Below are 13,150 nucleotides of genomic sequence, written 5' to 3' on the forward strand. Positions count from 1 at the left end.
CCTTAATATAGCGTACTGGCTAGGAGAGGGGTATTCTCCCCTCTAAACGCGAGGGAAAGAATAGCAGTTCCCTCTTTAATTTAAGTAGCAGGGTGTTCTTTCCAGCTGGAGAAAACAGCAGTCCCTTTTTCTTTTTGAGGGATAGAACAGCAGTCCCCTACAGTTATAGCAGTGAAGGGTGATCTCCATAGCGGGATAAAACAGCAGTCCCTTTTTCTTTTTTGAGGGGTGTTCATCCCTCGATTGAGGGATAGAACAGCAGTCCCCTGTAGTTATAGCAGCGAAGGGTATTCTAACCCATCAGAAAGCACATGGCTAGATGTAGAACAGTCAGTTTGTAAGGACATTAAAATTTCAGATTTACCTTTCTTTAATCAGACAATCAAAAAACTGTTTTAAAACCCCAACAATAGCCGCAGCTCTGACAGCTTGGTGGAAATTTCATCAAATCACAATTCTCCAGTGGGAGAACCGCAAGAACAAGCAGCATGTCTTGCTGCTTCTGGACCCGGGCTGGCTGTGGCATACTGGTCCCTACCATGTATGGTTTTGATTAGCTGTGGGTGGGTGCGATGTGGGGCCGGGGTCCTTGGGCTTTCGCCCTCCAGTTTGTACTTTTTAACCTGGCTGGACCAGCACTTGCCTCGCTGTTTTAATGCATCACATGTTAGATGATGTGCACACACAGTCATTTGGACCATAAAGGCAGTTTTACAATACCTTATCATTAATAGTTGTATCAATATTATTATTATTATTATTATTATTATTATTATTATTATTATTATTATTATTATTATTATTATTATTATTGCAACTACTACTATGAGCATTACTTTCAATGGCTGTGTCAATATTATTATTTTTATTTTTATTATTATTATTAATACTACTACTATTTTATTTGTCCTTTTTCTGATCCTTTAATCTCCCCCTCATTCTGGAAGAAATATTTGTTAATATATGTTCATCATTACTATGACTGATAATACTATTATTACCATTTGTCTATTCTTATTAATTAGATTCATCATCATCATCATTATTATTATTATTATTGTTATGATTAGTACTATTGCTATTGTTATGTGTGTATATATGTATGTTTGTATATAAATATTTTTTATTTTATTTATTTTTCTTGATTTTTTTTTTTTTTTTTGGTTAAGTCTGTTGTACTTCCCTACAGCCCCCTTTATTCATATATTTCTACTCCCTCACCCAGTTACACTAACACACACGCACACATACACACACACACACAGACGTATCGTACTGATATGTGTTACGTTGGTCTCTGAATTTGTTTTCTGCATTTTGTAAATATTGTAATAGTCTGTTTGCATAATAAAAAAATAAAATAAAATAAATATGCAGACAATTCTGTTTCAGAACATTTCCATGAGCAACAGAGCTTTTATACTGCTTAATATGGCGCCATATTTTTCAAGAATAGAAGTTCAACAAGATCATATGCTGTTTAAATGCTAATAGAGTGGGGTATATGCTTTGATCTGTGTAGTGTGATAAACCAGTGCAGTGAATGCATGATCTGAACACAACTGTAGTGTTCAACGCAGTGTGTGAAAAATTATAGTGCCAATAATACGTACCCTGATGCTGGGGAACCCTGCAAAAGATTATATGCATTGTGGTCTTAGAATGTAGTTTACCTGAGCAGGGAAATTTATCTTATACACTCTCCCATGGAAAACAAACCAAGCAGACTTTTTCTCTTCTATCAGAGCAGAGTCAATATTTTAATGTTTCTGTTCCTGCGTTTCTCTGATATTATTGCCATTACAAAACTGGTTCAGGTGGAAGAAATACCGGTTAATAACGTTATTTAAAAAAAAAAAAACAATATGGTTTGCCTTATAATAAGAATAATTTAATAATAATAAATACAGTGTTTTCTCTACTCAAAAGGAACAAAAATAGAGATCTAGCGTTAGCCAATAACCCGCTGTGGTTAGTCACAGCCAATACAGTGTCATCTTTTCTAGATTTTGGCAAAATGTAAGCTACTTTTAATATATACTTTTTTTATTAGCCCTATTAGGCCTACTTTCCGAGATAATAATGAAAGCTAAAATACCTGTAGTCTAAAACAAAATGTTTACAAACATTATAAAAAGAAATGAAAATATTAATTGACATAAAACATTATCCTTCACATCGGCTATATCAATAAAGTGAGGCGCAGTTGCGCTGAATGAAGCAGTGTAACTTTTTATTTGTTTCTGTAACTGTATTTTATTTTGATAATCAACAGGCTTCGATATAGCAAAATTATGTTGTGTGTTTGCGTAAGGCATCGGCGTGATGGTCAACGCTTGTTAGTTTTACATAAGAAAGATATTATTCATAGCTGTCAAGCTTTTGCAAAATAAAGAAAACTACAATCTGCTGTTTCGCTTTCCTATCCGAAAACTTTGGAACGTGTCACAATGAACCATAATTTAGCAAATGTTTTCTTTCGTTTCAATAATCTGTCAATATGATTTAAGTGAAATACATTTTGTGTATATTCATTTTTATGTAATCCTATAGTTTTTCTGGTTTCACAGAAGCTCTTGCAGGTGCGTGTGATCTGTTGAATTCATCTCACACTATCCTAATATATACTCTAAGGGGGGTGCATTGCCATTGCGACTTCCCAATGATGAGTTCACAGTTGAGCGGACATTTCACTCCTTGGCTTCAGCGTCACATTTGCATATGCCGTACTACTGGAATTCGTGATTGGTTCACAGCAAATTTCAAATATTTAAATGGAACGATAAAATGAAGTTATTAACAGATTAATGGCCATGTCAAATTTTTGATTCTTTTCGGAACTATAAAATTTGATTTATTTTCTGTTCATGGTTCTGTTCCTATCAAAATTTAGTTCGTTTCTGGTTTTCATTTTCATTCCTTGAACCGGTTCGGAGCCCTGAAATCAAACCATGGTTTCTTCCTTGAAAACACTGCATTAAATTTCCAGCATTTTCGAGGATTTCAAGCTATTTATATAGTTTAGGTAATATGATAGCATGCCTCGCAACATAACTGAACAATTAGCTTTGTTCAGTAAGCAATGTCTGAAGCATGTTCACCAAAATAGCACTAGGCAATAAAATTAACGAGCTTTGCTTAGCTTCGTGAAGACGTCCAGAGATAAATTAAAGGTGAAATTGCCTAGTTGTTCATGGATGCTTTGATTCTTGTTGAATATATAGCTTCTTCCAGCGGGGAGCAGATCTCGTGTAAAGTTGTGAGTCGTTGTATTAGTACAACTTCCCGATGAATCACGGGCAAAGTGTCTATATTAAGTGCTCGCTCATATCACTTTCAGTCCAGCGCTTGACCATCGCTTGACGCGGCTAATTCGCTTAAGTTCATGACTGAAATCTGGTGAGATACTCTGTGGGAATCCTGATTTTAACACTTCCTATGGAGATAGATTTGCCTTCTGATAGTTCCTGAGTGAGCGATAGCTCTCGCGAACATTTTGAGCCATGCGAGCCATTGAGCATACTTACGGAGCAGTAGTGCCATATATATATGGCCTGTGTTAAATAGGAGAGTGGTAGTGATTGAAGCAGTTTGACAGCTGACCACATCAGCTGGTCACAGCCTATGCCTCCGTGACCTGACTGAACTAACGCTGCTCTCGATTTGTGTGCTAGTTTGCTTTTTTTAATCCAGCCAGAGAAAGATACAAATACAGTTGTGGGTTTAGACATGTAAATGTCAATGTTTGTAAATGTCACTTTCTGATGTTGTGTTGTGATATGGTTGAGATCATTATCAGACAGAAGGCAAATGAGACACACTGAAGTGTTGAATCTGTACAGAAGGTTTATTTATTTTATTTTTAATCAAGGGTGTGTATAATTTCAGGGTGAAAATGAAGCTCTTTATCCCACTTTTTTAATTACTGGCATGAAGTGATTTGCGTATAAATGTCTCAGTGCTTTGTGTTTGCAGGGTTGTTTATTACTGTGGTCAGTGTGCTAACGATCATCAATGTGTGCTGCTCTTTTGCTTGTGGTTTTATTATGCTCATTTTATCTTCTTCGTCTCAAACCAAGAAGCCCTTTAGCCCACAGCATGTTTGAAGAAAAAAACAATGCATATCTTATCATCAGACTTTCCACTACATAAAAACATTCTGTGACTTTGTTTAATATATGAAACATTTTCTTTATTGTATATCCCAGCTCTTCCTCTTTAATCCGGTCATCTGAATTTTTTTCTAGAGGGGAGTGCTATCTCAAAACTGTTTTGCAAATAAGTCTAACCTACTGCTGTCGTAAGTGTTCATTATAAAATATCAGCTTTTCAGACGTTTCAAATGCTGAAAGATATAAACCTTCTCAGTAGAAGACAGTGAGAAGTGATGCCCAGATCAGAAACAAACACACACACACACACACACACACACCACACACACACACACACACACACACACACATTTATTATATATATATATATTTGCTTCAATAAGATAATTGTGTGTATATAACAATGTGAAATACACTTACAGTATAAGGTGCTTTCTTGGGTTACTCCTTTATGTAAGCACAGCTTTCAGCCATAAGCAGATGTCATCAGGTGGTTCCCAACATAACTGTGTGATTAGATAAACATACAAACTGGTGTATATATCTGTCAGAAAGAGAGGCTCTAGTCTCTTCCCTTCTCTCCTTATACTAAATTCCTCATTTCATATCTATGTAGTATATAAATGTGTGTATTAACCATTAGACTAAAATATATTAAAAAATGACTCAAATGCTGTTTGTAATGAATACCACTGTTTTTTTATTTTATTTTATTTTATTTTATTTTATTTTATAGTCTACTTATATTTTTCATTCTTGTTTTCTGACTACAACAGTACAACATGTAAATGATGTGTTGTGGAGTAAGGGGATCTAATATACATATTTACAATTTTTGTAAACAATTTATTTTATCTACTGGTATTTTACATGGTTTTTGAATGTAATAAAATTCAATTGATATGTGATTTATCATTGTTGTTTATTAGTAGTAGTAGTAGTAATATTTTCTCTCTCAACAGAAGTTTGACTGGGTGTAACATACTTAAGTGTGACTTATTATTTGGAAAATAAGGTAAATTATAACAATTGTGCTGTATTATTAAAAAGTGCATATTTGCAAATGGGTTCAATACAACAAGTACATAATAACTCGCACCCACTGTAACTTGGGATTAATCACAGTTATTATTATGAGGTGGACGTATAGGCTATAAGGAGTCCCTGGCCTGAAAAAGTCAGAGAACGCTGTGTTAGATGAGGAAGACAAACTGTCTCTGGGAAGACATCCAAAATGAGCAGAGGTGACGTCTTCAGGACAGATTTGAGAAGTACTGCTCTGAAGGGCCTCAGTGAACTTACATGTACGTTTTACTGTCACCCTCTAGAGGAAGACATAAATGATGCAGATTAATTTACTTAATACAGAACGATCTCTAAGTATCAGACAGTGTAACTCCACCAGGTGTCGCTCTTTCAGTGTGATTAATGTGATATTCAGTCAGTGCTGATGGTGGGAGGAGCCAGTAAAGCTGCTCATTACTGATAAAGAGCTGAATAAAGAGGAAGTAACTAAAGCAGACAGATGTAGAGACAGAGAGATTCACACAGAGATCATTCAGCAGAAAGAAGACTGAACTCAACTCACAATGAAGATCCTCCTCATCTTCCTCACTTTCTACCTGATCTCAGGTCAGAGCTTTTCTCTTTCATCACTGCAGTAATGATGCTGTTTTCTGTTCATCATCTTTCTGATCACAGTATCAATCTGATTGACAGCTGCAGTGAGATGCTTTAGCGTCACGGGATATTCTGGAGGAAGTGTTCTGGTGGATTCTGGGAAACTTTGGTCCAGTGACTCTGCTAAATATATGGCCAAATTACCTGAGTGGAGTGTAATAATAAATGATAAGAAACATGATAAATGGGTTAATGAAGGACGATTCACACTTTATCGAAACAGTGAGGGAAACCTCATGATCTACATCAGAGAACTGAACACACAAGATACTGGACGATACGCAATTGATGTTCTTCACAACCAGCGTATATATGTGACTGTGAATGTGAAAGAAGAAGGTCAGTCATTTTTCAATCAAAGACTTTTAATAAAGCCACTGACAATTTTAAAACATCTATATTCATAAAAAAATATTGCTTTATGTGAATGACAGATTCATGTTGTAAAGTGTCAAAGAGAGTGATGGTGAATGTTGGAGAAACTGCCAGTTTCAGCTGTGAATATTCACAGAATCACATTAATGATCCTAAGATCATATTCAAAGAAGAAAAAGACTCCATTGAGATGATTTACAGCCGATGGAAGAAGAAAGAAAGATTGAGTATTTCTGATGACAAACATAAAAACATCTTCAGTGTGAGAATCACTGCTGTGACACCAGATGATGGAGGAGTTTATTTATGTGGAGTTTGGATCAACAGAGACTCGTACAGTTACTACATTATTGCATGTAGTAACATTATTAATACTGTTCATCTACATGATATGAGTGAGTAGAGCAAACACTTGGTCATACTGGGTATAAAAATTCTACAGACTGTGTTTATAGCCAATTTGAGTACATGATATTTGTGACTGACAGATAAAGTGGGTGTTTTTTTTTTTTTTAAGCAGACGTGCTATATTACAGGGTTTAGCTCCAATAATTAAACAAAGCTGAACCAGCCAATCGAGGTCTTCAGGATTTCTAGAAACTTCCAGATAAGTCTGTTTGAACAGTTTGAAGGTTAACCTTTGGAAGCAGGATTGGACATTTCTGGTTTAGAGATAATGAGCTGAAGCTTCAGAGTCTCTAATGGTCTTTATTCAGGAAACCCACAGACCACACAAGAGACAGAGAGACGACACTGAACCTGTACAGTTCTGCAGACGAGAGACTGAAATACACTCATTCAGCTGCAGAGTAGTGCAGCTTTAATATAGCATCAAATACTGTACATATGAAGCTGTGTATAAAAACTCTCAGTGATGTTGGTCAGTCAGAGATCATCAGACGGCACCAAAGCCATGCTTTACATGTTTCATTCATGTACAGTTTCTTTAGGCTCACAGTTGCTCTTTATTTATAAGCTGTAAGTGTTAAAACAGACATTTGTAGTGGCTATAAAACAAAGAAGATGGATTTCATGTTCAACTGAAATGAACCAGAGCACCTTTATTCTACAGGTTAGATCACTTTAACTCACGTTCCCTTTCGAAAGCTACAGTCGATAGAGCACGCAGTTCTGGCTTTAGAGACATGCGAGTGTGAGCATTGTGAACTGCTCTCAGTGAAGATGCTTCGTTCTTGTCTGATCAATTTCCAGACCGCACCCACCTTTTCTTCGGGGGGCTCTTGTGGGGATCTGCGGGGATCTGCTTGACGAGCGAGCAAGGGGCCCGTCCCTTTTGCTTGCAGTGTCACCCGATCCACGCCTCCTCTGTTGTGAAATCGGTCGAGGAACTGCTCGAGGTGGTTACTCACATGGTGGAAATGTTGCAGCTTGACTGGCCAAGCAAACAAGAGACCCCCCAAAAGTAGTAAGCTGGAGGATAGGTTTCTGTCAGGTGGTAGGGGAGAGAGACCACAACAGCAGTCTCTTCCCTTTTTCGAGAACCTCCATGATGAGCTGTCGAAGTCATGGAGCAAACCGTATACTTCTCGCATCTTTGTGGCCTCGACGTTGACTATCGTGGATGCAAAGTCATGGAGGTATTCAGAGATGCCTCTGGCTGAAGAGGTGCTTGTGAGCTATCTTTCGCCCGAATCTGCATCCTTGATTAAGAAACCTACTTTCCCCACTAAACCTTGTAGAATAACATCATAGCTAGTGGGTAAAGCTTACCAAGCTGCAGGTCAGGCTGGTGCTGCGCTGCACACTATGGCAGTGTTACAGGCATACCAGGCTGACCTGTTTAAGGACTTGAGTGTGAGCAGTACAATCAATGAGGAAGCGTTCCTTGAGCTTTGTCGAGCCACAGATTTGTCTTTCCATGCGACCAAGCAGACGGCTCGTGCCATTGACTGTTCTATGTCAGCTTTAGTCAGCACGGAGAGGCATCTGTGGCTTAATTTGATGGGCATTAAAGAAAAATAATGTTTGTTTCTTTTAAACTCTCCTATCTCTCCATCTGGCCTGTTTGGTGATTCGGTTAATACGGTTGTCAACAGGTTTAAAAAAGTAAAGAAACATGAAGAAGCGTTCGTTCAGTTCCTTCCTGCCACACTCAAGCGGAGGGGCTATCAGCCACCCAGCCCCACCCTGGTCCTTCAAAAACCAGGGAGGTTAAAATGCAGAGCGTGGCGGACCGTGCTCCCCCTCGTAGGGATTGGGGAAAGGTTTGCCGTACTCAGCAACCTCCCAAGCCAGACCTCAGGACTATCATTAACGAGAAGAAGAAGTCCTGATGCTCTGACGCCCGTGCTGGTGAGGGTAGTCCCTCACGGGGTGGGGTGTGCTCAAGAGCTTTTCGCCCCGCCCCGTTACCCTCACAAAAACCCTCCATCCCCGCCACTTCCTGCACTTCGGGAGGCAGTGGTTTCCAGTGAGATATGAGATATTCTAGTGTTTCCTGCCGTCATTCAGGACACAGAACATCTAACCCCCTTAAAAGGAAGTGTTAAAAGTGGTACCACTCTCAGAGAGTCTGACAGCGTGGAAACTTCTGCCAGGCATTTCTGCATGGGTATTGAGCACAGTTATGGATAGGATACAGGATCCAATATTTTCGTCATCCTCCACGTTTCAATGGCGTGGTCTCCACTTCCGTGAAACTGGAGCTGATGCAGGTGCTGTCACAAGAGCTACAAACTCTTCTGGGCGAAGAGGCCATAGAACATGGTCCTCTTCCAAGGAGAGAGTCGGACTATTACAGCAGATACTTCCTGTTTCCCAAAAAGGGTGGGGGAGTGAGTCCAATCTTGCATCTTCGAGGCTTAAACCGTACAGTAAAATCGCTCAAGTTCAAGATGTCAACCGTCAAGATGGTCGTGTCGCAAATCCAGCATCATGATTGGTTCATCATGATCGATCTGAAGGACACAAATTTTAACATAGAAATTTTGCCACAACACAGGAAATTCCTGGGGTTCGCTTTCGAGGGCGAATCGTACCAATTTTGGGTTCTTCCATTCGGCCTAGCCTTATCACCGCACGTACACAAAATGCATGGATGCAGCACTGGCTCCATTACGACTCCAGGGCATTCACATTTTGAAATAGATTGACGATTGGATGATCCTAGCACGATCGCAAGATTCATCCAAAACCCAATCCTCGAAGGCAAATAAAAGTGACGCGCCACGGGCTTCGTACACTATCTCTGTGGCTCAGACCCCGGTTCCTTGCCTTGGGTCCAGCTCTAGGGGAACCTTGTCGTCGCAGACTGCAAACGATGGATGCCTCCCTGATTGGCTGGGGAGCGGTCTTGGATGGCCACCCAGTTCAAGGGGAATGGGAGGGTCATCAGCTCGATTGGCACATCAATTGCCTCGAGCTGATGGCCGTATTTCTGGCTCTGAAATATTTCCTCCATCATTTGAGGGGCTGTTATGTCCTAGTATGGGTGGACAACAATGCAACAGTCTCTTATATAAATCACCAAGGGGGTCTGCGCTCACACAATCTGAACAAAATAGCGAGGCAGATTTTTCTTTTGGCCCAGGACAAGTTCCTGTCACTCAGGGCAGTTTACATTCCAGGGCGTTTGAATGTGGGAGCAGATTTACTGTCCAGATAGACACTACCAACAGGGGAATGGAATCTCCATCCAGAGGTATGGAAACAGATTTGGAGAAAATTTTATGAAGCAGAGGTAGACCTCTTCACCTCCCATCCGACAGCGCAATATCCCCCCTACATCTCAGTAAATGGGGTGTCTTTGAGAGATGGTGTGTGGTACAAAAAGTAGATCCAGTCAACTGCCATATTGCTACAGTTCTGGACTTCATGCAAGATAAATTATCAACAGGCACAAGTCCTGCTACTCTTAAAGTGTATGTGGCCGATCTTTCGACTCACAATGCCTTGATTGACAGGGTGCCACTTGGGAGACACCCTCTGCTCTCTTGCTTCCTTCATAGGGCCAGACGACTGAGGCCTACATTGAAAACCAAGATGCCTTCTTGGGACTTAGCTATAGTTCTCAAGGGTCTGATTGAAACACCCTTTGAACCTTTAGAATCAGCGTCTGATAAACTGTTCGTCTGTTATGGTGATGGGAACACAGGAGCAGCTTCCACCAGGCAGACCATGTTTCATTGGGTCAGGGATGCTATTGCTTTGGCTTATGAGGCACACAGTCAAGCTTCACCTATAGGTCTTAGAGCTCACTCCACAAGGGGGGTCGCCTCCTCTAGTGCTTTAGCAAGGGTTGCCCCCTTACAACAGGTTTGTGATGCAGGTTGGTCCTCTCCGCACACATTCATAAGATTTTATATTTTACATGTCCATGCTACTCTGGGCTCTCATGTCCTTGAGTCAACATCACAAGCTAATGTCTGAGGCCTTCTTGTGGTTTGGTAGCACACCTGCACAACCTTAGGGGTCCAGACATTTTCAAGCACGGCGGCATGGGTATTCTCGTTCCCAATGCACTGAGCAGTGCAGCATCGACTGTAGCTTTCGAAAGGGAACGTTCCCGGTTACTTAACTCTAACCTTGTTCCCTGAGAAAGTGGAACGAGATGCTGCGCTGTATTGCTGTGCTGAAGATGTCCCAGGACTGCTCTTCAGACAAAACATCCTGTTGATGCACCTGTGGCTTATCTATTTATAGCCACGTGTTGTGGGCTCGCTCCGATGATATCATCAACCAAGGCTATATTACCTGCGGGTCAATTCTATCGACGTGTTACACACATTATTCACAGCTGGTCACGAATAAGATGTTTCCCAATGCGCTGAGCAGCGCAGCATCTCGTTCCACTTTCTCAGGGAACAAGGTTACAGTTAAGTAACCGGGAGCATTCTTGACAAATGAGTGAATTGAATATAAACATCAGCAGTTAGAATATTTGTGTCAATGTCATTTCAATTATGTATATGGCATCTCATTAATTATTACTCTGTGGGTTTTATTCTCAGATTTCTCCATGATCAGCATTGTAAGTGTGTGTGTGATTCTGCTGCTGATCGTTGGATTCACTCTGACTGTGTGCAAATTAAGACACAAGAGACGAGGTGATGCTCACACACACAGATCAGTTCACTCACAGTTACCCACAATCCCCTCTGATGAGCTCCTGTACACTGCTGTCAGTTTCCAGAAGCATGACGAGTCTCTCGGTGATGTTACAATCAGATTCAGTGAGGAGGAGGTTTACACCACGGTCATTTACCACACAAGACTCTACTAACTCACTATAACAGAGAACACCAATCAATACATTTGACTATTGGTATTAATGCAGACATGCGTGTGTGTCGAATCATGAGACACTTTAAAGTTTCCCCCACTGCTCATGTTGCTTCTTTCACATTTAAAATAGTATGTCATGTTAGTTTTTGTCAGGTTACAATGAAGACAGGAAACAAAACCCCTGAGTGACACAAATTATACTGTATTGTTTCCACTCCAAATTAAGAGACACATATAATTATATAGACTCTGTAATAACGACTCTAAAACAAACAAGAGTTCAACCTGCCTTTATGAGACACATGAAACTTGAGAACATAATGTGTACTCTGTTTAGAGCTGATACATGCTGTTGTTATTCTCCTCTCTCTGAATATACCACTGCTCTCTGACCTGCTTTACATTAGTCCAGGAATCCAGTTAGATATATATATATATACAGAGGTGGAGAGTCCAGGGGTCAGAAAGTAAAAGTCCTGCCATATTTTTGTTCCACCCATGAACCCAGCAGCTGATTTCACCAGAGGAGGAATCAAGTCATTCCTTTCAAGTCACAAACAAGTCTTGAGTCAAATCCCAAGTCCTCAAAGAGTTAAAGTCAATGAGATAATTAAGTGACTAATCAAATGATAATTCTGCATTAGAGATGAACACCTGCTGTTAACAATCAACATCACTGAAGAAAAGAGAAACACAAGAACTACAATTGACTTTAAGCACAGCCTTGGATGAAATCAACTGGAAGAAAAAAAAAAAAAAAAAAAAAAAAAACTTTGTCACCATAATCGTGGTGAATCCACCATCATGGAGATCAGTGTTTGATTTAGTTGGGCTCTTGACCCTTTTAATAATTCAAAGTAATTTGCTTTTAAACACTTGCTGTTGTGTTACGTAGTAAACATTAACACACTGCTGAATTAAAAGCTTGAAGTAGAAAATTTAATTGCCCTTTTTTTGTCTAAAACATTTTAATTAACTTCATGAAGGTGTCTCTCTTGGGTTTGTTAAATTATGTTCAGCAATTACTGAACTACAAAAAAGTCCTATTAAACAAATATTATTGTAATGCTTAAATATTGGGGGAAAAAATTGTACAGGCTCGGGATTTTAGACATGAGCACTTATCATATGATCCTCAACAGTGGTTACAATAATTATTCATGCTACAGTGCATAATCAGAGTTTTTACTATGGTGTTACCCAGCATGCACTTCAACTTGAAGTGTTTTGTTGATTGTCACCATTGTTGAGATTCATATGCTGGGTCATGATGTCTGTGCGTCTTATTAGGAAAAGATTTCGAAAAAATTTATATTTATTACTTACATTAGGAAATGTATTCATTATAGTGATTAAACCAACGGTTCCACAAGGTAGGTTATTTAAAAACTGAACATTTGTTAATAATAAATACATAAAATTGTTTTGGAAATAAACAGGCTGATGCCTAATAATTACTTCATCATGTAAAAGGAGCTAGTAACGGTTTTCTGCAAAGCACAGATCGCACTGTTTTATAACAGCACATGTACTTTTACAGAGAAATATCTAACATAAGAAACCAAAGGTCAAGAGCCCAACTGAAGCAAACACTGATCTCAATGATGGTGGCATAATTTTAACCAATAAAACATCAGCATCTGATCCTCTGTAACGCACAATAACAGCAGGTGTTCATCACCAATGCACAATCATCATTTAATTAGTCTCTTAATTATCTCATTGACTTTAACTCTTTG

General features: G+C 39.4%; 1 protein-coding gene across 1 annotated transcript; it reads left to right on the forward strand.

The window, feature by feature from the left end:
• The first annotated feature begins 5,534 nt into the window (after positions 1-5,534).
• Positions 5,535-6,570, forward strand: LOC113072339 (uncharacterized). Its single transcript, XM_026245361.1, has 3 exons — positions 5,535-5,744; positions 5,832-6,131; positions 6,227-6,570. The coding sequence occupies exons 1-3, from the start codon at positions 5,702-5,704 to the stop codon at positions 6,568-6,570; spliced, it is 687 nt and encodes a 228-aa protein (XP_026101146.1). The 5' UTR covers positions 5,535-5,701.
• Positions 6,571-13,150: the final 6,580 nt, after the last annotated feature.

The sequence above is a fragment of the Carassius auratus genome, unplaced genomic scaffold (assembly GCF_003368295.1).
Source record: "Carassius auratus strain Wakin unplaced genomic scaffold, ASM336829v1 scaf_tig00008860, whole genome shotgun sequence".
NCBI classification, from domain to species: domain Eukaryota; kingdom Metazoa; phylum Chordata; class Actinopteri; order Cypriniformes; family Cyprinidae; genus Carassius; species Carassius auratus.